The sequence below is a fragment of the Gadus morhua genome, chromosome 1, assembly GCF_902167405.1.
Source record: "Gadus morhua chromosome 1, gadMor3.0, whole genome shotgun sequence".
Lineage (NCBI taxonomy): Eukaryota > Metazoa > Chordata > Actinopteri > Gadiformes > Gadidae > Gadus > Gadus morhua.
The window spans coordinates 30,802,084-30,827,999 of NC_044048.1; the positions used below are offsets into that span (position 1 = coordinate 30,802,084).

At 53.9% G+C, this 25,916-nt stretch overlaps 2 protein-coding genes across 2 annotated transcripts in view; one reads left to right on the forward strand and one right to left on the reverse strand.

The window, feature by feature from the left end:
- On the reverse strand, window positions 1-22,235 carry klhl17 (kelch-like family member 17). Its single transcript, XM_030352713.1, has 12 exons — window positions 22,032-22,235; window positions 20,121-20,399; window positions 17,995-18,116; window positions 16,934-17,155; window positions 13,281-13,397; window positions 11,564-11,777; window positions 10,127-10,271; window positions 6,862-7,029; window positions 5,679-5,767; window positions 5,437-5,510; window positions 5,136-5,317; window positions 1-2,750 (listed from the first exon to the last, which is right to left on the reverse strand). Exons 2-12 carry the CDS (start codon window positions 20,332-20,334, stop codon window positions 2,522-2,524), a joined length of 1,776 nt encoding a protein of 591 aa, XP_030208573.1. The 5' UTR covers window positions 20,335-20,399; window positions 22,032-22,235; the 3' UTR covers window positions 1-2,521.
- Window positions 22,236-23,199: 964 nt separating this feature from the next.
- noc2l (NOC2-like nucleolar associated transcriptional repressor) overlaps window positions 23,200-25,916 on the forward strand; it is a 30,319-nt gene continuing 27,602 nt past the window's right edge. The window contains exons 1-3 of the mRNA XM_030352700.1: window positions 23,200-23,305; window positions 23,720-23,887; window positions 24,015-24,198. Of these exons, the coding sequence (XP_030208560.1) occupies window positions 23,286-23,305; window positions 23,720-23,887; window positions 24,015-24,198 (372 nt within the window). The 5' untranslated portion in view covers window positions 23,200-23,285. The remainder of the gene's footprint in view (window positions 23,306-23,719; window positions 23,888-24,014; window positions 24,199-25,916) is intronic.

Genomic DNA, 25,916 nt, shown 5'->3' on the forward strand with positions numbered 1-25,916 from the left:
TATCAGCACTGTTTCACACCAGGACAAAATCCTCTTTATTCTTTGTATACGTACAGTGTATTGCTCTGTTTCAACATAGTGCAAAATTCATCATTTTAAGTTTCTTAATAAATAAACAACAAAAAAAACGAATGTATAAATTAACAGCAGACAACAGACACAGAAATCATTTTAAAAAGCGACGATGGTAAGTGCACCGATGAGAAGTTTGGTGTGGGGGGGGGGTCTGGACGAGAGGGGTCTGGTGGTTCTGTGATCCTCTCCCTTACTGCACACTCCACCTTCATATCCCCCCCCCCCTCCCGCTGCTGGGTCGTAATCCAACCCCCACCCAGGGCTCCTCAAAGGCCCCCACTGCCCCCCCCCCAGATTGGGACGCAGCCCAAGGATCCGTCAAATCCCCATAAAATAAGGAAACGATTTGAACTTCTCAGAAGTTTGGAATGGTTTCACCGACCCCGTATGAATCCACGTATTGATAAGAGGGTCAAAAGGAAAGCCTGTGTGTGTATGTGGCCCTTGGGGGTCCGTTCTTCTACCCTCGTTGGCCGATACAGACTGGGGCCAGTATCGTTACGCTGATAATGCTTAACAGTTACTTTCCGTTCTGATCTCAGTATCGTCGTCTTCGTCCAGACTCGTCCGCGCACGTTTGAAGACGCTTGCTTGCAAAGCGAAAATAAATAAATAATACAAAGATGAGGTAACATAAAAACTGATACGCTCTTGAGTAAACTCAAATGGGACAGCAACACGTTACACCGTACCCCATGAAGCCAGCCGGGGCAGGGGTCGTTAGGTCAGGGGTCAGATGGTCGTTAGGTCAGAGGTCGTTGGGTCAGGTGGTCGTTAGGTCAGGGGTCTTTAGGTCGTAAGGTCAGTGGTCGATAGGGCTGAGGTCGCTAGGTCAGAGGTTGTTAGGTCGTAAGGTCAGTGGTCGATAGGGCTGAGGTCATTAGGTCAGGGGTCTTTAGGTCGTAAGGTCAGTGGTCGATAGGGCTGAGGTCGCTAGGTCAGAGGTTGTTAGGTCGTAAGGTCAGTGGTCGATAGGGCTGAGGTCGCTAGGTCAGAGGTTGTTAGGTCGTAAGGTCAGTGGTCGATAGGGCTGAGGTCGCTAGGTCAGGGGTTTTAGGTCATGCTTTCTTCAGTGTCATGTTGCTTCCTAAACTACATGTTGCTCAGAAGCGTTGAGTCCCTTCTGCCTCGGCTGGAAAATGAGCTGCTTAGTAAAACGTTTCCTTGCTTTGTTTTAGCAGGCAGACAGAAATCCTCTGTTCAGAAGAAGAAAACACTGATTTTTTTTTTTAGATCATGCTTGAGACATTGTTCATAAAATGAGTGGTGGAGCTCGCTGACCGAAAGTATTCAGTGACTCACAACAATCAGAAGCCTGGCTCCCCAACACAAACATGACTGATCCATATTAGGACACTCGCGCTGCGTTCATCATGATATACAACCGCAAACCAAAGGAGAACACGTAAAAACTGCTTTTTATCAAGACACATAAGTCATAAATAATATAATTGAATTGCACATCCCGCTTTTTCTTTTGTTCTCCAAAAGGACCGAGCCCGAGCCGTGTTTGGATTAACGATAGGGCATGTCCCATGTTGGTGGCCATGCTCCCGGGGTTGGAAAACATTGCCGTTACTGCCACCTAGTGTGGCATAGCCGCACTACAACATCTTTAATCTCCTGATGAGACAATGCCTGTAAACATGCATGGCATTTCCAATTAAGAATCACATTCCTCAAATTAAACAAATAATTACAAAAACATGAGTTAACAATTTTCTGGTGCAGCTCGACAATAATGACCACTACGGTACACATGACATTCGATGACTCTCACAGCTTATAGGAATAGTGTGAAACACTGGAGGATGGGAGAGAGGTTGGGAGGGGTACCTTCTGACGGAGTCTGATTAGGCCTTCTTCAGTCAGCGACCCCCTCGGTCCTAACAGAGGCCCCCCAGCTAGCGCCTAGAACCCAGGGGGCCGCTATGAGATAAGGCCGACTGGGGCCCTTGATAAGAACTGAAAATACATCAATTATCAATTCTATATTCTCAGGGACAAAAATACTTTTCTGTTTAAAATGTTGAGCATATATTTTCTTCCTCTTTAAACATCTGCCTGTAGGCTTTTAGAAGGGCGCCGACCATTCTGCTGAACAGGGAAATAAAATAAGTCAATGACCTATCACATACTCATACATATATCTATATATATATAGATATATGTATGTATCACCAATAAACCTCTAACAATTTACTTAAAACACTCAACCCTACACTTTCAGCCATTCTCTCTCTCTCTCTCTCTCTCTCTCTCTCTCTCTCTCTCTCTCTCTCTCTCATATAGAGCAGTTCCTCCGTTTCCCAGAGCCAGTCTGGGCTTTAGCGGCGGTTGCTAGGACGGGTGGGGGCGGGGCTAAGGGCGGGGGCGGGGCCAGGGCCCGGGCCGGGGGCGGGGCCAGGGCCCAGCCCCCCCGGCGGGTGGGGGCGCGGGCCCCGGGTCAGAGGCTGGTGGAGCTTACGGAGAGCGTGGGCGAGGACGGCGGGGGGAAGTTGAGCAGCTCCAGAACGGCCACGCCCACGCTGCTGCGGCGCGTGAACATGCAGGAGGCCGCCGCCCACTTGTTGCTGCGGGGGCTGTACTTCTCGATGGAGTTGAGGCTGGAGCTGCCGTCGTTCCCGCCCACGGCGTACAGCCAGCCGTCCATGGCCACCAGGTCGTGGGTGCTCCTGTTGGGGGGGGGGGGGTAGTTTAAAGCCAGAAGAGCGACTGCCTTCTTAAAGCGACACGCAGAGATATCTGCACACGGGTGAATGCATGTCTTATCTAGATGGAGCTGTTTCATTTGAACTCATGGTTGCGCGTCCAGAAGGGGAGGTCTGCTCCGAGGCAGGGCTGAGCCGTCCCCAGACGACCTTGTGAGTCCACTAACAGCAATACTACTTACCTTTGGGTGCATTGACACCAGCAACCCGACCCTCCCCGGGTGCATGAGCACCTGAAGGGGGAGGGGGCTGGGGGCTGGGGGGCAGCAGTGACAGGGAGCGTCAGCACAGAGCAGCTCGTACTCCGGGAAGGGGAGCCCCCTGCTGGCGGGACGAGTCAAGAGCTGCTGGAGCTGGTCAGTCACCGTCAACGCTCGATACAGGCTGCTGCAGCACCCCCTGCTGTTTGGTAAGTGTATGTGCGTCTGTGTGTGTGTGTGTGTGTGTGTGTGTGTGTGTGTGTGTGTGTGTGTGTGTGTGTGTGTGTGTGTGTGTGTGTGTGTGTGTGTGTTCGGGTATGGGAGGGCTTGGCAATATAGATATCGATATTGATATTATGATGTGAGTCTAGAAATCTTCTTGGATCTCGGATATCTTGAAATGGTCCGACATGGTGTCCCTGGTTTAAAAGGCTCCATTACAGTAAGGTGCTGTATCTCAATGAACCAGACTGTTCTAGCTGTTCTATAATCTGCCTTTACCAACCCTGTCATTTCCTCCATAGTACTGAAGATATTACGATATTAAAATATTTAACTCATTGTGTAAATATTTTTTTCTAAATCACCAGTACTCATCTTTACAATACAGTCGCAATATCAATATCAATATCAATACCAATATCAATATCAATACCAATACCAATACCAATATCAATACCAATATCGAGGTATCTGGTCAACAACATCGACCGACTGCTCCTTCCTTCAATCGTTGTCGCTGTTCCTAAACACAGCAGAGCTCCTCAGAGTCTCTCCTTTCTCCGCCGACCAGACGTCCATCAGAGAGGGGCTCCAGAGACTCAGAGGCGGCGAGAGGAGAGAGGTCTCAGCAGCCCTGAAGCACCCTCCCCTCTGCAGCCACAGAGACGCCCTGAAGGGCTGATTATGGTCCCACGCAGCCCAAGGGGCTATACGGACCCCTTACGTCCTCGCGGACCCTCCTTGCGTCCACCGCAAGGGCCGGACACGGGCGTCCCAAAAAATGTTAACCTTCCGTCGAGGCGACGCAGCAGCGAGGGCTGTGATTGGATCACTAAAACCCGACGCAGAACCAACAGGTTCTCGACTGCGTCGAAGCGTCTGCGTGGTTGCTGCGTCTGGTGGTCGCTGCGTCTGGCGGTCGTCTGGTGGTCGTCTGGTGGTCGCTGTGTCTGGTGGTCGTCTGGTGGTCGTCTGGTGGTCGCTGCGTCTGGTGGTCGTCTGGTGGTCGCTGTGTCTGGCGGTCGCTGCGTCTGGTGGTCGCTGCGTCTGGTGGTCGCTGCGTCTGGTGGTCGTCTGGTGGTCGCTGCGTCTGGTGGTCGTCTGGTGGTCGTCTGGTGGTCGCTGCGTCTGGCGGTCGCTGCGTCTGGTGGTCGCTGCGTCTGGTGGTCGTCTGGTGGTCGTCTGGTGGTCGCTGTGTCTGGCGGTCGCTGCGTCTGGCGGTCGCTGCGTCTGGCGGTCGTCTGGTGGTCGTCTGGTGGTCGTCTGGTGGTCGTCTGGTGGTCGTCTGGCGGTCGCTGCGTCTGGCGGTCGTCTGGTGGTCGCTGTGTCTGGCGGTCGCTGCGTCTGGCGGTCGCTGCGTCTGGCGGTCGCTGCGTCTGGCGGTCGTTGCGTCCGGTGGTCGCTGCGTCTGGTGGTCGTCTGGTGGTCGTCTGGTGGTCGCTGCGTCTGGTGGTCGTCTGGTGGTCGTCTGGTGGTCGCTGCGTCTGGCGGTCGCTGCGTCTGGCGGTCGCTGCGTCTGGCGGTTGTTGCGTCCGGGGGTCGCTGCGTTGCCCTTTAGAGGGAGGCGGACTCTACACCTGGACTCTAGAGCCGCTGGAGAGTCCTCTCTGGACAACCTACACCAAACCTCCCACTGAACCCTGAGGGGGTGGGGTCAGGGGAGGAGCCTGGGCTCATAGGGGGGCTAGGGGGAGGAGACCTGCCTCATACGGGGGCTAGAGGGAGGAGCCTGGGCTCATAGGGGGCGGAGCCTGGCCTCATACGGGGGGGGAGCCTGGGCTCATACGGGGGCTAGGGGGAGGAGCCTGGCCTCATACGGGGCTAGGGTGAGGAGCCCTGCCTCATACGGGGGCTAGGGGGAGGAGCCTGGCCTCATATGGGGGCTAGGGGGAGGAGCCTGGCCTCATGGGGGGGGCTGGGGACCCACCTGCGGATGTTCATGGGGGCCACGCCCTCCCAGCTGTTGGTCTTGGGGTTGAAGCGCTCCACGGAGTTGAGGCAGCTGGTGCCGTCGTTGCCCCCGGCGACGTACAGCAGGCCCTCCAGCACCGCCACGCCAGCGCTGCTGCGGCGGCTCAGCATGTTGGCGATGGCCGTCCACACGTTGCTCTGCTCGGCCAATCACAGCGCAGGGAACACAGGGCGGCGGTGAGGGGACGCTGTGGCTGAGCCGTCTCCACGGCAACACAGAGGACAGGAAGTGGCGGCGAACAGGGGGGGTCGTTTACCTGAGGGTCGTACTTCTCCACGGTGGACAGGTGTGACGAGCTGTCGTAGCCGCCCACGGCGTACAGACTCCCGTCTGTTGAGGGAGGGGGGGCAGGGAGAGGAGGGGGGGTCAGCACGCATCTCAAATCAAACATAGCTCGTCTCATCTTAGTGCGGTCGTCCGTTTAGAAATACTCCTGGAGCTCATATCTCTCCCTGGTGGAGAGATGGGAGGGAGAGCCAGTAGAGAGGGGGGCCTCACCCAGGGTGGCCACGCGCACGTATCTCCGTCGGGTGCTCATGGCGGGGATGGAGGTCCAGGTGCTGGTCAGAGGGTCGTAGCGCTCCGCGCTGGGGCGACGCGGGCGAGAGAGACAACAGGACGACGAGGCTTAAGGCGAAGGTTTAGAACCCAAGGACTACTATACAAAGAACTGCCAGGATGCTGAATCAGGCACTAAACCACAGAAGAGGGAGACTGACTTCTTCATAATGTATCAATAATAAGCTTGGCACGTTTACATGAAAAAAGGAATTAGAGGATTAGAGGACATTAGAGGAAAATCTCTGAAAGATACAAAAAAAAGGAGAAATTTAAAATAAAGGCGTGCTTAAAACAATGTTTGGTGTGCAATAAAATAATACTTAATTATCATAAATTATAAATGATTATTCCTCCGGCCAAACAGCCGGCCCCTAAAGGCAGGAGGCCCCGCCCTCCTACCTGTTGAGGCAGGACGCTCCGCCCCCTCCTACCTGTTGAGGCAGGAGGCCCCTCCTCACCTGATGAGGCAGGAGGCCCCGCCCCCTACCTGTTGAGGCAGGAGGCCCCGCCCCCTCCCCCTACCTGTTGAGGCAGTAGGCCCCGCACCCCCTACCTGTTGAGGCAGGAGGCCCCGCCCCCCCTACCTGTTGAGGCGGGAAGCCCCGTCGTAGCCCCGCCCCTTCCCCCTACCTGTTGAGGCAGTAGGCCCCGCCCCCCCCCCTACCTGTTGAGGCAGTAGGCCCCGCCCCCCCCTACCTGTTGAGGCAGTAGGCCCCGCCCCCCTACCTGTTGAGGCAGTAGGCCCCGCCCCCCCCTACCTGTTGAGGCAGTAGGCCCCGCCCCCCCTACCTGTTGAGGCAGTAGGCCCCGCCCCCCCCTCCTACCTGTTGAGGCAGGACGCTCCGCCCCTTCCTACCTGTTGAGGCAGGAGGCCCCTCCTCACCTGATGAGGCAGGAGGCCCCGCCCCCTACCTGTTGAGGCAGGAGGCCCCGCCCCCTCCCCCTACCTTTTGAGGCAGGAGGCCCCGCCCTCCTACCGGTTGAGGCAGAAGGCCCCGCACCCCCTACCTGTTGAGGCAGGAGGCCCCGCCCCCCCTACCTGTTGAGGCAGGAAGCCCCGTCGTAGCCCCGCCCCTTCCCCCTACCTGTTGAGGCAGTAGGCCCCGCCCCCCCCCCCTACCTGTTGAGGCAGGACGCCCCGTCGTAGCCCCCCGCGGCGTAAAGCAGGCCGTGCAGGACGGCCACGCCCAGACAGCTCCGCCGCGTCCCCATGGAAACCTCAGGCTGCCAGGTGTTGGTGACGGGGTCGTAGGACTCCACCGTGGCCAGGTCCGAGGTCCCGTCGTAGCTGGAGGGGGGGGGGACACGCTTACTGTTCACCGTATGTCAAGCTCAGAGTGTCACATTATTACAAACTGCTACAAACCTGTTGATAATCATCATGATAATAATAATAATATAATAATAATAAATTCAATTTATATAGCGCCTTTCAAGGTACCCAAGGTCGCTTAACAAGAGGTGTACACAGGGGGGGGGGCAGGTTAAAGGCCATAGGCCTCTAAGAAGAGGTGTGCCTTCAGGAGCTTTTTGAATGACTCCACTGAAGTGGCACAGCGGATATGGAGGGGGAGCAGATTCCACAGAGTGGGGGCAGAGGCGCAGAAGGCCCTGTCCCCAAAGGTCTTGAGTCTGGTGCGGGGGGTTTCCAGCTGGTCCTTAGCAGAGGACCTGAGGGACCGCAGGGGGGTGTAGGGATGGAGGAGGTCAGAGAGGTAACGGGGGGCCAGAGCATGCAGGGACTTGTAGGTGAGTAGGAGGATTTTAAACTTGATCCGGGACTTAACAGGTAACCAGTGGAGTTGCATCAGGATGGGGGTGATGTGCTGCCAGGGCTTAGTGCCAGTTAAAACCCTGGCAGCTGAGTTCTGAACATATTGCAGTCGGTCCAAGGTTTTGGAGGGGAGACCTGTGAGGATGGAATTACAATAGTCCAGACGGGTGGAGATGAAGCAGTGGATGAGTGTTTCAGTGACTGAGTCTGAGAGTGAGGGTCGAAGTCTTGCGATGTTTCTCAGATGGAAGAATGCAGATTTTGTGGTGTTGTTGATATGAGGCTGAAATGACAGGGTGGGGTCAAGGATGACACCCAGGTTGCGGACTACGGGGGATGGGGTGATAGGGCAGCCATCCACTTCCAGCAGAAGATCCCCAACCTTCCTGAGCAGTGACTTGGGGGCCACGACCAGGAGCTCCGTTTTATTGCTGTTCAATTTGAGTAGATTAGAGGTCATCCAGATTTTGAGGTCTTGCAGACAGTTGATTAGTGGGGCCGGTGGAAACTGAGTTGAGGGTTTGGTGCTGATATATAGTTGGGTATCATCAGCGTAGCAGTGGAAACTGAGACCATGATGACGGATGATTTGACCAAGGGGGAGCATGTAAATGGTGAATAATAAAGGGCCGAGCACCGATCCCTGGGGAACACCATGGTTGACTGGTGCCGTGGTGGAGGTGGCATCGTCCAAGGTGACGTATTGTTGGCGGTTGGCGAGGTAGGACTGAAACCAGGAGAGGGCTGAGCCACTGAGACCAATGAGCTCCGCAAGACGGGTGAGGAGGATGGAATGGGATACTGTGTCAAAGGCTGCTGAGAGATCGAGGAGGATAAGAATGGAGATGAGGCCATTGTCGGCGGCAGTGAGGAGGTCGTTAGTAATTTTAATGAGGGCAGTTTCGGTGCTATGGTGAATTCTGAAGCCAGACTGAAGGGGTTCAAAGAGCTCATGGTGGGCCATGTGGTGTTGGAGCTGGGAAGCCACTGCTCTTTCCAGGATTTTGCTTAGGAAAGGAAGGTTGGAGATCGGGCGGTAGTTGTTGGGGTCGTCAGGGTCAAGACCGGGCTTTTTCAGGGTGGGAATGACTGCTGCAGTTTTAAAGCCTGCGGGCACCACACCAGAACCAAGGGAGCAGTTGATGATGGCAGTTATGAAGGGGCAGATAACAGGTAGGCAGGTTTTCACCAGGAAGGTGGGCATGGGGTCCAGCTTGCAGGAGGAGGACTTAGCTCGGGACACTAAGTCGTGCACTTGGTTAGCGTCCAGTGTTGCAAAGGCGGAGAGACCGCACTGCAGGGTGTCGGCACCAAGATGAAGGTCAGTGTGAGACGGTGACGGAGAGTGTTGGAGGAGGTGGTTGTGAATGGTCTCCACTTTGTTGTGGAAGAACTCCAGGAACCGGGAGCACAGGTCCAGAGCGTCAGAGGGTTGGGGAGCGTCAGGGGGGCGCAAGAGACGGTTGATGGTTGAGAAAAGTTTTTTGGGGTGGTTTTGTTGGTTATTGATAAGCTTGGAGTAGTAGAGTATCCTTGCCTTAGAGAGGGCCTCCTTGTATTCCCTGACATGGTCTTTGTAAGCCTCCTGGTGTACAGTGAGGCCAGATTTTCTATAACGCCTCTCAAGCTGGCGGCCAGCTGCCTTCATGAGGCGAAGCTCAGGAGTAAACCAGGGGGCGGGGCGAGAGAGGGAGACCTGCCGGGTTATGGGAGGGGCAACAGAGTCCAGGCTGAGGGAGAGAGCTGTGTTGTAGAGTTCCACCAGACCGTCCACAGTGGTGTTAGGAGGGGGTGTGGCCAGGTGGGTCGCTAGGGCGGTAGACAGCACAGAAGTGTGCACCTGTTTCGTTTTCCGAAATGTGATGGTACGTTTGCTGGGGAGACGGGGTGCGGGCACAGAGACAGAGAAAGAAATGGCAAAATGGTCTGATATTGCCAGGTCTTCACACTGGAGGTGGCCAGGGGTGGTTCCAGTGGAGCACACTAGGTCCAGGGTGTGCATGATCATCATCATTGTCATCACCATTATCGTTACACACTTGATGGTGTGTTCTGTGTTGGTTGTATTTCACTAATGACCAAGTTCAAACTCTCCTCCCTTCTTGGTGCCAGTTATCATGTCAGAAGTCAGAAACACGTCAAGTTTCCACCACGCCAAGTCGGACACAGGTTCACTTCACGTTATTTTAACAAGCACAGTTTGTCATTCCTCATGTTGGAAATTACACGCAATAATTCCAAACAACCAGGGCAACGTTTTGATATGTTGAGGGGAGTGTCTTATGTCCGCATTTATTTGAGACCATTTGCACAGAAAAGCAGACGGAGGGAGCTCCCGCGAGTTCTTAAAGGGGACATATTATACCACCAGGTGTGCGTGTGATTAGCCTTACAAGCCGTTCCAAAATCTGCCCCATATGACGTCCCTCCACTCACACCTGGTGGTATAATATGTCCCCTTTAAAGTCATGTGACATGACATTATTACCAGCATTTCTGACGTTTTGATCCCAGAATGCAATATGTTATGCGAGGCAACGCAACTCACGCTTGATCTGAAACACACCCAATAACAGAGGTGAGAGGTCATAGGTCATGGGGGGTCACTCACCCTCCAACAGCATAGAGTCTGTTCCCGATGGCTGCCACACCCACCCGGGCACGCCGCGTAGACATGGACGCCACCATGTGCCAGCGGTCGGTGCGCGTGTCGTAGGCCTCGCAGTCCCCGTGAATGGCAAACAGACTGCCCCCCCCTGGTCGGGAGGAACACATGCAGCTGGTTACAACAGACTGCCCCCCCCTGGCCGGGAGGAACACATGCAGCTGGTTACAACAGACTGCCCCCCCCCTGGCCAGGAGGAACACATGCAGCTGGTCAGCAACACATCTGTATGTCTGTGTCTTCAAACGGTGGAGAATATATAAACTCTTCCAATATATTTCCGCTTGCTCTCTAGAATAAGCGACCAAAGTTTTTGAAACATTGAGATAAGTCTATTTATTGACTATCATGCCACAGAAAAAGTTTGTGTGTTATATAACTGGCTATAAATATTGAAGGTGTTGATGGAACAGCTTAGTTTGGTCTGAGGTTATTTAGACACACAGCCCACGCAGTCTCTCCATAATTACACTGCAGCCGCCTCTAATAAAAGATGATACTACTGTTACTGTCAGCATGAGTACTGGTGACAAATGAGAAGGAGAGAGAGAGAGAGAGAGAGAGAGAGAGAGAGAGAGAGAGAGAGAGAGAGAGAGAGAGAGAGAGAGAGAGAGAGAGAGAGAGAGAGAGACAGAGAGAGGGAGAGAGATGGGGAGAGAGAGAGAGAGAGAGAGAGAGAGAGAGAGAGACAGAGAGAGACAGAGAGAGAGACAGAGAGAGAGGGACAGAGAGAGAGAGAGAGATGGGGGGAGAGAGAGAGAGAGAGAGAGAGAGAGAGAGAGACAGAGACAGAGACAGAGACAGAGACAGAGAGACAGAGAGAGAGAGAGGGAGGGGGTACACATCATGTTGTCTAATGTGGCAGTGTTGGCCATTGAAGGGCGTGTGTGTGTGTGTGTTTGTGTGCCTGCAAACGTGCATGCGCGTGTGTGTGCGTGCGCACACATGTGTGTGTCCATCTATCCCTCCAAGAGAGCGGTCGAGAAAGAGAACACAGAGAGAGAAAGCAAAAACTCCTCATTGATCGAGGCAGGGAGGGCGAACGAGGCGATCGATGAGAGAGAGAGAGAGAGAGAGAGAGAGAGAGAGAGAGAGAGAGAGAGAGAGAGAGAGAGACAGAGAGAAAGAGAGAGAGGAGAAGAGAGAGAGAGAGAGACAGAGACAGAGAGAGAGAGAGAGAGAGAGAGAGAGAAAGAGAGAGAGAGAGGAGAGAGAGAGAGAGAGAGAGAGAGAGAGAGAGAGAGAGACAGAGAGACAGAGACAGAGACAGAGAGAGAGAGAGAGAGAGAGAGAGAGAGAGAGAGAGAGAGAGAGAGAGAGAGAGAGACAGAGACAGAGACAGAGACAGAGAGAGAGCCCCCCCTGGCCCCCGGCGCCCCTCACCGACAGCGAACAGCACGGGGCTGGCCCCCTCACAGCGGCGGGGGCGTGTGCGGCTGTTGCTGAGCACGCCGCGCTGCTCGGGCATCAGGTGGTACTTCAGCGCCTCGATCAGCAGGTCCTTCACCTCCGAGTGGTGCCGCACCAGCAGCTCCGTGTCCACGCTGCTCATCAGGAAGTCCCGGCGCAGCAGAGGCAGGCGCACGCACTTCATCAGCTGGGGGGGGGAGAGGAAGGCCGTTAGAACAGGAGCCTGCTGCTGCTCCTCGGTGCCGTCGGCGGGGGCTCAGGAGGGGAGCACGCTGACTGGTCACCAGAAGGTTGTAGTCTGACCGCGGCTCCTCCTAGCTGAGTGTGGAGGGGTCCCTGAGCCCCCCCTGACCGCTCCCCAGGTCGGGGTGAACGTGTATCCATGGTTGGAAGTCACCGAATGCCCTCAATGTAAATGTAGTGCAGTGGGGGGTGTGGGGGTGGTGTGGGGGCGTAGTGGGGGCTGTGGGGGCGTAGTGGGGGGTGTGGGGGCGTAGTGGGGGGTGTGGGGGCGTAGTGGGGGGTGTGGGGGCGGTGTGGGGGCGTAGTGGGGGGTGTGGGGGCGTAGTGGGGGGTGTGGGGGGGGTGTGGGGGCGGTGTGGGGGGTGTGGGGGCGTAGTGGGGGGTGTGGGGGCGTAGTGGGGGGTGTGGGGGCTGTGTGGGGGGTGTGGGGGCATAGTGGGGGGTGTGGGGGCATAGTGGGGGGTGTGGGGGGGGTGTGGGGCGGTGTGGGGGGTGGGGGGGTGTGGGGGCGGTGTGGGGGCGTAGTGGGGGGGCGTAGTGGGGGGTGTGGGGGCGGTGTGGGGGGTGTGCGGGCGGTGTGGGGGCGGTGTGGGGGCGGTGTAGGGGGTGTGGGGGCGGTGTGGGGGCGTAGTGGGGGCTGTGGGGGCGTAGTGGGGGCGTAGTGGGGGTTGTGGGGGCGGTGTGGGGGGTGTGGGGGGGGTGTGGGGGCGGTGTGGGGGTCTCGGGGCGTCTCGGGGGTGTGGGGGGTGTGGGGGTCTCGGCGGTGTGGGGGGTCTCGGGGGTGTGGGGGGTGTGGGGGGTCTCGGCGGTGTGGGGGATCTCGGGGTCGTGGGGGTGGGGGGGTCTCGGGGGTGTGGGGGGTCTCGGGGTCGTGGGGGGTCTCGGGGATGTGGGGGGTCTCCGGTCGTGGGGGGTCTCGGGGTCGTGGGGGGTCTCCGGTCGTGGGGGGTCTCGGGGGTGTGGGTGGTCTCGGGGTCGTGGGGGGTCTCGGGGGCGTGGGGGGTGTGGGGGGTCTCGGGGTCGTGGGGGGTCTCGGGGTCGTGGGGGGTGTGGGGGGTCTCGGGGTCGTGGGGGGTCTCGGGGTCGTGTCGTGGGGGGTCTCGGGGTCGTGGGGGGTGTGGGGGGTCTCGGGGTGTGGGGGGTCTCGGGGTCGTGGGGGTGTGGGGGGTCTCGGGGTCGTGGGGGGTCTCGGGGTGTGGGGGGTCTCGGGGTCGTGGGGGGTGTGGGGGGTCTCGGGGTCGTGGGGGGTCTCGGGGTCGTGGGGGGTCTCCAGTCGTGGGGGGTCTCGGGGTCGTGGGGGGTCTCCAGTCGTGGGGGGTCTCGGGGTGTGGGGGGTCTCGGGGTCGTGGGGGGTCTCCGGTCGTGGGGGGTCTCGGGGTCGTGGGGGGTCTCGGGGTGTGGGGGGTCTCGGGGTCGTGGGGGTGTGGCGCTGTGGGGGCGGTCGTACCCAGGGGACGTGCTGGCGGCGGCCGTCGACGTCGTGCTTCACCCAGCTGAGCACGGAGCGGTAGACCTCCTCCTCCGACGGCACGTTGAGGCTGTCACTGGAGATCAGGTCCAGGACCTGGGGGGGGGCGAGAGACAGAGGGGGGGGGTGAGAGACATTAGAGGGGGGGGGCGAGAGACAGAGGGGGGGGCGAGAGACATTAGAGGGGGGGGGCGAGAGACATTAGAGGGGGGGGGGGCGAGAGACATAGAGGGGGGGGGGGGCGAGAGACATAGAGGGGGGGGGGCGAGAGACATTAGAGAGAGGGCGAGAGACATTAGAGAGAGGGGGAGAGACATTAGAGAGAGGGGGCGAGAGACATTAGAGAGAGGGGGAGAGACATGAGAGAGAGGGGGAGAACGAGAGACATTAGAGAGAGGGGGCGAGAGACATTAGAGATGGATGGGAGGGTGAGAGGGGGAGAGAGGGGGCGAGAGAGGTTTGAGATACATAGGGGCAAGAGACAGCTGAGCAGCAAGAGAGGCAATAGGGAGATATAGGAGGGAAAGAGGGGGCGAGAGATTAGAGATACATAGGAGAGAGGGAAAGACACAGGTACATAGTTTAGATACAGGCGAGAGAGGGATGGATAGAGGGAGAGGGCTGCAGAGAAAGGACAAAGATAAGTATAACAGAGATCGCAACCTGTTCTCAGACACAAGAGACGGTCCTGAGCAGGATGAGTGAATGTGGGTAAAGCACACGCACCGTCCTCCCTTATTACACTCGATCCCCCGTTGAGGAAACACGGACCTCGGCCCAGACATGCAGAAGACTTCAATAGAAACCCGCCGTGTTGTGTGAGACACTAATGGAACCACTGGTACCTTTTTAATTTACCACGGCCATTTGGAAACGCTATTTTTACCTTTGACATTTAAATATGTACACATGTGGGCAACTAACGACAGCCTGTCTGACATCGGTCTGGTTTCAGTGTTTCAGACACTACAGGGGCTCTGTGCAGGTCTGTCTGTGCCATCGAGCTGCAGTGAGAGGGTGAGACAGGGCGGGGACAGAGACAGCGTAGGAGGGAGACAGAGACAGGGACAGAGACGGAGACAGAGACAGAGTAGGAGGGAGACAGAGACAGGGACAGAGACGGAGACAGAGACAGAGTAGGAGGGAGACAGAGACAGAGTAGGAGGGGGACAGAGACAGAGACAGAGAAGGAGGGAGACAGAGACAGGGACAGAGACGGAGACAGAGACAGAGTAGGAGGGAGACAGAGACAGAGTAGGAGGGGGACAGAGACAGAGACAGAGAAGGAGGGAGACAGAGACAGAGACAGAGACAGAGTAGGAGGGGGACAGAGACAGAGACAGAGACAGAGAGACAGAGAAGGAAACAGAGAGAGAGACAGATACAGAGATAGGGAAAGAGAAGGAAACAGAGACAAAGGACAGAGAAGAAAACAGAGACAGAGACAGAGATAGAGACAGAGAGACAGAGAGACAGACAGAGAGAGACAGAGACAGAGACAGAGACAGAGACAGAGACAGAGGCTGTTTCCGAATGTGAAGGAAGCATGCTCAACAGCTGCCCTTTTAAGGACGCTATGTCATAGAATGCCGACAAGCAATGTTCCAATGTTGAGAATACTCTTTTCGCGTCGTTTGTTGTTGAGAATTCCGAGATTTTTCAAAGAAGCATCGCTGGATCCTCATGGAGCCAATATACCCAGAATCCTTTGCGTTCACAAGCTGCGCGGCATATTTAAAAATGGCAGATGGAAAGCAATACACATTGCTTTACACAAGTGAAGTTATTTTAACGTTTTCAGATATATATTTTGTGCCGTATTGCTTTTAATAGATTCATCATGGTCATGCAAAAAATGAAGCTTAAAGACCTTTGCGATTTGGCTTGTGTTTGGACCTGGGTGGCCCCCCAGATTATCAGACAGCACCACTCTCCTGTACTGAACTAGTCTGAATTAATTGGGAGGGATTTCATGGATTCATGGTTTTTCCCCTGCCTATAGGATCGGTAAAACACCAGTTAATATCCATGGACTCAAACTGGGAAAAACACATGTGCTCCTAATACATACACTCCAACAAAGAACAACACTAGCCTTTACTTTTTTTCCATAAAGATGACGCACATTATACCTAATTTGGTTTTGAGTTGACCTTTCAAACACGTTCTCAGCACAGGAAACGTCTCACTGCATGCTGCCCCCAGGGACTCTCAAACCCGGGCTGTAAACCTGGCTATCTTTACATATAGACCGCTGGCAGGAAGTGAGTCCAAGGCCAGCACAACGCTGGGACAACAGATCAAACATGTGGACACACAGCAGCACTAGTAGCAGCAGCAGCAGGCGAACCGACTCACAGCCGAGCTAAGGAGAGCTGGGAGGAACCCACAGAGCTGGGGACTGACAGCTTTATCTGTTAGGTCAGGGGTTAAAGGTCGAGTTCAGGGTTAGGGTTTGGGGTTTAAGGCCGAGGCCCACCCCTCTGATGCCCCCCATCGGGCAGTCTGCCCCGCCACCACCTCCACCACCATGACCACCACCACCACCATGACCACCACCATGACCACCATGACCACCACAACCACCTCCACCACCACCACCACCACCACCACCACCATGACCACCACCACCACCATGACCACCTAACCACCACCACCACCACCACCACCACCATGACCACCACCACCACCATGACCACCACCACCACCATGACCACCACCACCACCACCACCACCACGACCACGACCACCACCACCACCACCACCACCACCATGACCACCACCACCACCACCACCACCACCATGACCACCACCACCACCTAACCACCACCACCACCACCATGACCACCACCACCACCACCACCACCACCTAACCACCACCACCACCACCACCACCACCACCACCACCACGACCACGACCACCACCACCATGACCACCACCACCACCACCATGACCACCACCACCACCACCACCACCACCATGACCACCACCACCACCTAACCACCACCACCACCACCACCACCACCACCACCACCACCGCCACCACCACCACCACCATGACCACCACCACCACCATAACCACCACCACCATGACCACCACCACCACCTAACCACCACCACCATGACCACCACCACCACCTAACCACGACCACCACCACCACCACCACGACCACCACCACCATGACCACCACCACCACCACCACCACCACCACCACCACCACCTCCACCACCACCACCACCACCACCACCACCATGACCACCACCACCACCACCACCACCATGACCACCAACACCACCACCACCACCACCACCACCACCACCACCACCTCCACCACCACCACCACCACCACCACCACCACGACCACTACCACCACCACCACCATGACCACCAACACCACCACCACCACCATGACCACCAACACCACCACCACCACCATGACCACCACCAACACCACCACCACCACCAGGACCACCACCACCACGACCACCACCACCACCACCACCACCACCAACACCACCAACACCACTTAAAAAGCAAAAAATGCTAAACAAATCAGCCGAGGTAACTCCCTGTTCCTGTCAGACAAGGTCGTCAACAACCACCACAACAAGGTGAGCCGGAGCGGCCTACCTGTTTGAGCGGCAGCAGCATGAACTCCTCCGTCTTGGAGACCTCCACAAAGTGCTGCAGGACGTACTTGTGGGCCGACTTCAGCAGGTCGCTGCAGGAGTGCGTGTCGGCGAAGCCGCGGATGCCCAGGCAGTTGGACGGGTCCAGCTGGCTGAGGAGGAACTTACAGCAGGCGTCGCGCACGCCGTTCAGCTGCAGCAGGCTGGCGGCGGGGAGCAGCGTCTGGGGGGGGGGGGGGGGGGGGGCAGTGAGCAGGCCACCCACGGCCACTGGAGGACGTCATCCCAACTCTGCTAGATTGCCATCGGAAGATAGTGGGATTCACCAGATCTTAATACGCTATTTAGTTAAAACAAAACAATCTGTTTTGCGGCCGTGTTAGCTGCTATCGTGTGTAGTAGCTTCATAATATCAGTATCGGATTTTCATTGGAATTTCATCTTGCTGCATCTCTAGTCCAGATACTAGAGTGAGTTATGTTGGAGGAAGGTCACACCCCATCGATGGCGGGGACAAGCCTGGGATTAAAGACATCCATCCTCTACTTTCTAGTGGTTGCAGCTAAAAACAATTGTTTTGGGGAACCACTTCATTCTACATCGCCCCACCCCCCACCACACCTTTTACATTATTCCAAAAGGAACCGGCAATTTCTAGTCTGTGCGTTAAATCAATGATTAATCTAAAGTATAGCAGCCTCACCTCCTGATTCAAAAGGGAAACTCAACACATTAGCTCGGCCATTCACCACGTTGTGACCAAACAGTGGTGACCTTCTGTGGTGGTTCCCACGCCCAGTGTCGTACCTGCACGGTGCCCAGTGTCGTACCTGCACGGTGCCCAGTGTCGTACCTGCACGGTGCCCAGTCTCTTACCTGCACGGTGCCCAGTGTCGTACCTGCACGGTGCCCAGTCTCTTACCTGCACGGTGCCCAGTGTCGTACCTGCACGGTGCCCAGTGTCGTACCTGCACGGTGCCCAGTGTCGTACCTGCACGGTGCCCAGTCTCTTACCTGCACGGTGCCCAGAGTGTCGTACCTGCATGGTGCCCAGTCTCTTACCTGCACGTTGCCCTCCCCGACCACGATCTCGGCAGTGTAGGAGTACTGCACCAGCTGCTCCAGGGCCTGGGGGTCGATGTCGTGGAGTGTGACGTGGGTTTGCCGGCTCTCCGACATCTCATCTGCAGAAGGAGCAGCCAACCCCCCACATACACAGAGAGGTTCTGTTTATCATACGGTCTGCGCTTCCAATCACGGACCTCCTGATACACAGAGAGGTTGTTTATCATACGGTCTGCGCTTCCAATCGCGGACCTCCTGATACACAGAGAGGTTGTTTATCGTACGGTCTGCGCTTCCAATCGCGGACCTCCTGATACACAGAGAGGTTGTTTATCAAACGGTCTGCGGTCACCCATCGTGGACCTCCTGACACACAGAGAGGTCCTGTTCATCCTACGGTCTGAGATAGTAGGGAGAGGTCCTGTTCATCCTACGGTCTGAGATAGTAGGGAGAGGTCCTGTGCATCCTACGGTCTGAGATAGTAGGGAGAGGTCCTGTTCATCCTACGGTCTGAGATAGTAGGGAGAGGTCCTGTGCATCCTACGGTCTGAGATAGTAGGGAGAGGTCCTGTTCATCCTACGGTCTGAGATAGTAGGGAGAGGTTCAGTTCATCCTACGGTCTGAGATAGTAGGGAGAGGTTCAGTTCATCCTACGGTCTGAGATAGTAGGGAGAGGTTCAGTTCATCCTACGGTCTGAGATAGTAGGGAGTCGTCCTGTTCATCCTACGGTCTGATAGTCTCCATAGGCAGCAGGGAGGAAGAGCGCGGCCGAGCCCTGACTGCGGAGCGTTGGTTTGGATGCGTCCCCTCAGGGCAGGGTGTGTCTCGTACCAGGGAGATGATACAGGTGTGACACGCTGCCAGGTGGACTCTGTAGTTTCATGGTTGTCTTAACTTCTGACATTGTAGCAGATTTTGGAGTCTGTCCAGGTGTGTGTCCGGTCCGAATGTCTGAGAGAGACTGTGTGTTTGTGTGTGTCTGTGTCTGTGTGTGTGTTTGGCAGAAAACATTATATCATAGCTTATGAAAATAGTTATATAGTGGAATGAATCCAAATTAGATTGTCTTTGACAAAATCTAAGAAATTAAATACAGCTGCTGGAAAAGTTGGGTTTTCCCCCCACCCAATGATTAGAATACATCCACCAAGGGACAATGATCATCCCTCTTGCAGCTGAAGCAGAGTGCAGCCAGTCCAGGTCACGTCGTATCTGCAGAAAGGCCACCAGGCTCTGGCGGTTCTGCCGAGGGGGGGGGGGGGGGCTGATAGTCAGCTGGACCGTGTGAACCCTGCTAGCTACAATTTGAAACCAGTCTGTCTGGGCGGCATGCCAGACCCCCCTAGTCTGTCGTGGCGGCTAGCCCCCTCTCAGACAGGCCCAGGGATCACCATCAAGGGGCCTTTAAAATAGACGCCAGGGAAGATTCATAGACAGAGGTGTGCGGTCGGGGAGGGGCGCTCTGGGACACGATCTACCACCGCTGATACAGACGGGGAGGGACGGCTAACTACAGTATGGGGAGAACGAGGTGATGTCACAGGGCTACATATGAGCATTACATCATCTGACACCCGCCTCCCACCAGCGGAGCCCAGACCTGCACGCCACCAAACCCTGAAGCATGTGGACGTCTTTATCCCCTGTGCGCTTTACAGGTTCATACCGACATCAATTTATTTATTGTATTAAGATTAAGAACATTAGTAGACCGCCCTCAGCCCTAACACTGCAGGGGCTAAGAGAAGCTCAGGATCTGTAGCCTGTCCGGTCCAGACTTACTGGTGAACATGGCCTGACAGACTTACTGGTGAACATGGCCTGACAGACTTACTGGTGAACATGGCCTGACAGACTTACTGGTGAACATGGCCTGACAGACTTACTGGTGAACATGGCCTGACAGACTTACTGGTGAACATGGCCTGACAGACTTACTGGTGAACATGGCCTGACAGACTTACTGGTGAACATGGCCTGACAGACTTACTGGTGAACATGGCCTGACAGACTTACTGGTGAACATGGCCTGACAGACTTACTGGTGAACTTGGCGTGACAGACTTACTGGTGAACATGGCGTGACAGTGTTACTGGTGAACTTGGCGTGACAGACTTACTGGTGAACATGGCGTGGAAGTAGGGGCTGCATGACGCCAGCACGACCTTGTGTGCCTTGATCTCCTTGTTGGACACGTGCAGCACGATGTCACAGAGCAGCGAGCGCTGCCGCATGCGGTTCATGCAGACGAACGAGTCGTGGTAGTGCCGCTTGGAGTTGTGCGAGATGGTGTGGCCGTCGCGGTTCAGCAGCTGCATCCCCCCCTCCATCATGGTGGTACCCGTGGTGCCGGTGGTCCGCCTCGCCTCGGAGGGCCTCTGGGGGGCGCTCTGAGCCACTGGGGGGGGAGAGAGAGAGAGAGAGAGAGAGAGAGAGAGAGAGAGAGAGAGAGAGAGAGAGAGAGAGAGAGAGAGAGAGAGAGAGAGAGAGAGAGAGAGAGAGAGAGAGAGAGAGAGAGAGAGAGAGAGAGAGGTACTGTATAAGTAAGTGATGATATAAGAGTCACTATGTGATGATTAGAAAGGGATTCATCTGATAAACTCGTCAGATATGTCCAGTTAATGCAGCGTCCAAAAAAAAGGTGGCACAAAATGGGAGAAAATAAATAAAAAAGTCATCCCAAGGTCTTCCATCGGTTAGCGGTCACCATGACGACTACACTGTGCTCATGGTGACCAGAGACGGCGGGGACAAGATGAGGAGATCTGAGGGGACACGCTGGTCCTCTCAGGCCTACATCCTGTTGTATTGTTTTGACAAGCTATATGCATCTAAAGGTATAAGGCCAATTAATATATGCCTAAATGAAACTAATTGTAATAACTCATCTGAATTGTAGTCTTTTTGAATATAATACAGGTGAGATATAAGGGCACACATGTAGCTAGATGTTAATACAAAACAATTACAATACACAACTATCTATCAGTAGATAGTTGAAGAGATGCTGCCGAGTGTGAAGGGATCCCAGGGAGGGGCCAAAGCAGCCCCTTGAGACGCTCTGTTAAACTAACATATCCAGTAGCAACTATCTCACAGCATTATCAGTTACACAACACAATTGACTCATCTCATATGAACCGATTATAGCTCCTTCATACCTCTCTGATAGGACAAGTCTAGGACCCCTGTAGCCATCTCTCCGTGTCTGAAGTTACACCGATACAATGGCTATAAACAGCCTTAGAATCTCTCATTGTGCTCCACTTTATCCTCGTTTGTTAGGTAAACGTGATAGGTTGACGACAAGGTTATCTGAGTCCATCGGCTGGAACACAACGGCACAATCCTTAAGTTTGAACTTCCTCATGACATCGCATCATTACATAGTATTATTTAGATATATATATTTAGAGAGGCTTCGGCCCACACTGCCAGACACCCTGTCTCAACAGTAAGCCCGTCTCACCAGACAGCCTGTCTCACCGGACAGACCGTCCAACAGACAGCATGTCTAACAGACAGCCCGTCCAACAGACAGCCTGTCTCACCGGACAGCCTGTCTCAACAGACAGCCTGTCCAACAGACAGCATGTCCAACAGACAGCCTGTCTCACCAGACACCCGCGACCAGCCTCTATGTCCGGGTTGTCCCAAACACAACGGATCAACAAAACGCAAAGCAATGGAAACAAGAGCAGGTTCCTCCATGTGCCTTCAAATGGATCCGTACACGGGAGCGTTTCTGACAGGGATGATAAATGATGTCCGTATGCCTCCATCCATAACATCCTCTCAACACAGGTCTAACTCATAGGCCTAATAACACAGTTGTTACAGTCTAACTGCACTATTTACCTTATTGTCTGGAGGATCGCCTCTGCAATACATGGCTAACGGGGTTAGCAGTGGGGTATTTATCAGGCTTAGCGAGGGTACCCCCAACCCCCACCCTGGTTTATTTTAAATAACAGCAGCTATCATCAGCAGCCATACAGCAAAGACTGGAGAGAAAACGAATGCAATTTACCAGTGGTTATGATGGACGATTTAGAAAGCCTCTTCGCCGTGACGAATCACGATGATATTAAACACAGCAGTCACATTCACATCGGCTTTGTAAAAATGTACAGTGCCAGCCTGACTATTTTCACATATTGATTCAAGCGTACGACAGATGAAGAAAGCCTCTGCTTACTGCCTCATATACAGTGGACGCGAACAGATTGGACACCAACATTTAAGGTGGAGCCGTTACACCAATTCCTTTTATAAATAAAAACAATGTTTGTATTTATCTGAGGCGATGCAAAGATAGGAGATGTGAAATTAAGATTACACTTTTTTAAATAATAATTTGTTTTAAATTGACAGAAAGATCATTTGTACGCATGTTATCTTATCCAGCACATACCACCTTAACTACTGAGCGTCTGCTGTTTGGTCATTCGGTAAAGCGCACAGGAAACACAAGAAAAGTAGCTGCGCTCGATTTGACCATTTTGGCACAAACGAAAGGTGGAGCTGTGGAGGCTTCAGACAATAATAAAAACAACCAGCATCACCTTAAACCCATGCCTTAAACCTCCACCAACCCGCATCCTCTCCAGTCGCACAGCTTGCGCGAGGCGGAGCCTTCCTATTCACACCACATCCTCATTCATACCAATGGTGTCTAGGACCTACATGTAGGCTATGCATTAGTTATTTGCGTGTAACAGTATGTGTCGAGGCGTGCTGCTGTGTTTGTGAGTCCTCCGATTTTACACAAATAAAGGCTCAACACCAGCCGTCGTGGCCGGTAACTGCATAAATGTCTCCCTAATGCTATCCTTCCCCAACCTGCTAATCTAAGTGGTGTGAACAATTCAACGTTGGGATTGTATCCACTGCTATGGACAGACCACTGTCCTGTCATTGCAGCTTAATTAAATTGCGAGTCAGGAACGTCACGTGTCGCATCAAAACACTGGCGCTTCTCTGTCCGCAGGGCTGACAGTGTAATGTTTGCTTTCCGTGCTCGCCAGTTGTATTATTTTTCAGCAAATAGTTTATTGTTTAAATCCGTGCAAATCCGTTACGTTTCTGTTTGATTATATAATTGTACATCAGAACGCTATATGACACACACATTTGTATAAGACAAAAGGTTCAAAACCCCAAATACTTGGTACTGTACATTGGTTCGTGATATGGAAAGGACCGTGAAACATAAGATCAACTCTTGCCTTGAGCACAGAGGCATTGTGGGTAATGATTCAGGGGAGTCACGTTTTCATCCAGCATGGCAGCCACACAGAAAAGGTAGGAGATTATTCACTCAACTATTTAGCTTTACGGAATGAACCATGAGTTATGAATATTTGATCATATCAAAACTACACATCACGTATGTGTGGTCTATGAACGCAGTGCTAGATATCATCTTTGTTTGTTATATTTGCGGGCTAGCTGGTTGGTTGTGTGACTTCATCGTCAAAGGGAACGCTGCTTGTGACTAAATACCGCTAGTATAGTTAGTCTTGTCAATGTTACTGTTCTATAACAAGGTTATATCATGGTTACCTACATATTCCGTGCCAGCTGTTGTACTGTATTTGTAGGATATAGCCTAATCGTTTAAAAGTACCGTTATATGCTTCTGTTCCTGCAAAGGTTGATTTATAACTATGTTGTCGTTACATTAAATCTACAACATCTGATCTGTTCCCTGTATAGGAAGTTGGAGGACCTCAGTGTGGATGAGTTCCTGCAGACAGGTTTGGATTCTGGGGGCGATGAAGACTCAGGTGATGAAGGCTCGGGCGATGAGGACTCTGGGGATGAGCAGCCGAAACAGAACGGTGTACAGAAGAAAGAAGCTGGAAAGACCACTGATACAGACGAGTAAGACTCCTTCTTCTTTTGTTGACTCCATTGAATTGAAGTTTTCATTGATTATTGACACGTCAAACCCCTTCGCGATGGACGATAGCAGCAATATTGTTTTTTTCTTTTTACTGTGTCTCCGAAGTGTTGATAAAAAGAAAGGCAAAGCCCACCAGCACAAAGACCAGCTGTCCCGGTTGAAGAACAAAGACCCAGAGTTCTACCGGTTCCTCCAGGACAACGACCAGTCTCTGCTGAACTTCGACGACACGGACAGCTCAGAGGATGAGGACGAGAAGAAGTACCATACCCTGCCCACTGCGCTCGAGGTAAACCACGGCCGAGAGTTTGAAGAAATGTCAAGACACCCAAGTGATGAGCGACATTAACAAAGGGGCTATTGCTCATGGATCGCTGGCAGCACCGGAATAGGGTTAGGGTTAGGCTCCACTCAGAGCAGCTCAATGAGTCTGATTGGGTTAGGGTTAGGGTTAGGCTCCACTCAGAGCAGCTCAATGAGTCTGATGGGGTTAGGGTTAGGGTTAGGGTTAGGCTCCACTCAGAGCAGCTCAATGAGTCTGATGCAAATGAGTCGTTCAGTGGCTTCTGTGTAGCGGGGTAGTGAGTTGTGCCTGTGTAGCGGGGTAGTGAGTTGTGTCTGTGTAGCGGGGTAGTGAGCTGTGTCTGTGGAGCGGGGTAGTGAGTTGTGCCTGTGTAGCGGGGTAGTGAGTTGTGTCTGTGTAGCGGGGTAGTGAGTTGTGTCTGTGTAGCGGGGTAGTGAGTTGTGTCTGTGTAGCGGGGTAGTGAGTTGTGTCTGTGTAGTGGGGTAGTGAGTTGTGTCTGTGTAGTGAGTTGTGTCTGTGTAGCAGGGTAGTGAGTTGTGTCTGTGTAGTGAGTTGTGTCTGTGTAGCGGGGTAGTAAGTTGTGTCTGTGTAGCGGGGTAGTGAGTTGTGTCTGTGTAGTGAGTTGTGTCTGTGGAGCAGGGTAGTGAGTTGTGTCTGTGTAGCGGGGTAGTGAGTTGTGTCTGTGTAGTGGGGTAGTGAGTTGTGTCTGTGTAGTGAGTTGTGTCTGTGTAGCGGGGTAGTGAGTTGTGTCTGTGTAGTGGGGTAGTGAGTTGTGTCTGTGTAGTGAGTTGTGTCTGTGTAGTGGGGTAGTGAGTTGTGTCTGTGTAGTGAGTTGTGTCTGTGTAGCGGGGTAGTGAGTTGTGTCTGTGTAGTGAGTTGTGTCTGTGTAGTGGGGTAGTGAGTTGTGTCTGTGTAGTGAGTTGTGTCTGTAGTGGGGTAGTGAGTTGTGTCTGTGTAGTGAGTTGTGTCTGTGTAGTGGGGTAGTGAGTTGTGTCTGTGTAGTGAGTTGTGTCTGTGTAGCGGGGTAGTGAGCTGTGTCTGTGGAGCGGGGTAGTGAGTTGTGCCTGTGTAGCGGGGTAGTGAGTTGTGTCTGTGTAGCGGGGTAGTGAGTTGTGTCTGTGTAGCGGGGTAGTGAGTTGTGTCTGTGTAGTGGGGTAGTGAGTTGTGTCTGTAGTGAGTTGTGTCTGTGTAGCGGGGTAGTGAGTTGTGTCTGTGTAGCGGGGTAGTGAGTTGTGTCTGTGTAGCGGGGTAGTAAGTTGTGTCTGTGTAGCGGGGTAGTGAGTTGTGTCTGTGTAGTGAGTTGTGTCTGTGGAGCAGGGTAGTGAGTTGTGTCTGTGTAGCGGGGTAGTGAGTTGTGTCTGTGTAGTGGGGTAGTGAGTTGTGTCTGTGTAGTGAGTTGTGTCTGTGTAGCGGGGTAGTGAGTTGTGTCTGGGTAGTGAGTTGTGTCTGTGTAGTGAGTTGTGTCTGTGTAGTGGGGTAGTGAGTTGTGTCTGTGTAGTGAGTTGTGTCTGTGTAGCGGGGTAGTGAGTTGTGTCTGTGTAGTGAGTTGTGTCTGTGTAGTAGGGCTTTGACTTCGAACTTCGTGATTCGAATATAATTCGAATATCAAAAAAAATAATAATTCGAACGAATATTAGGCAGCCCTTAATATTCGAACCTGTTATGGGCAGGCCAAGAGGGAGAGACGTCGGAGAACCCATGCA

Excerpts from the sequence above, each read along its gene's own strand:
- klhl17 (XM_030352713.1), bottom strand. The coding sequence starts at position 20,334 with ATGATGGAGGGGGGGATGCAGCTGCTGAACCGCGACGGCCACACCATC. Across the intron at positions 18,117-20,120 it reads CTTCCACGCCATGTTCACCA|ATGAGATGTCGGAGAGCCGG; the intron begins GTAAGTCTGTCA and ends CTCCTTCTGCAG. Across the intron at positions 5,511-5,678 it reads CGTGCGCGTGGCCACCCTGG|ACGGGAGTCTGTACGCCGTG; the intron begins GTGAGGCCCCCC and ends CTCCCTCAACAG.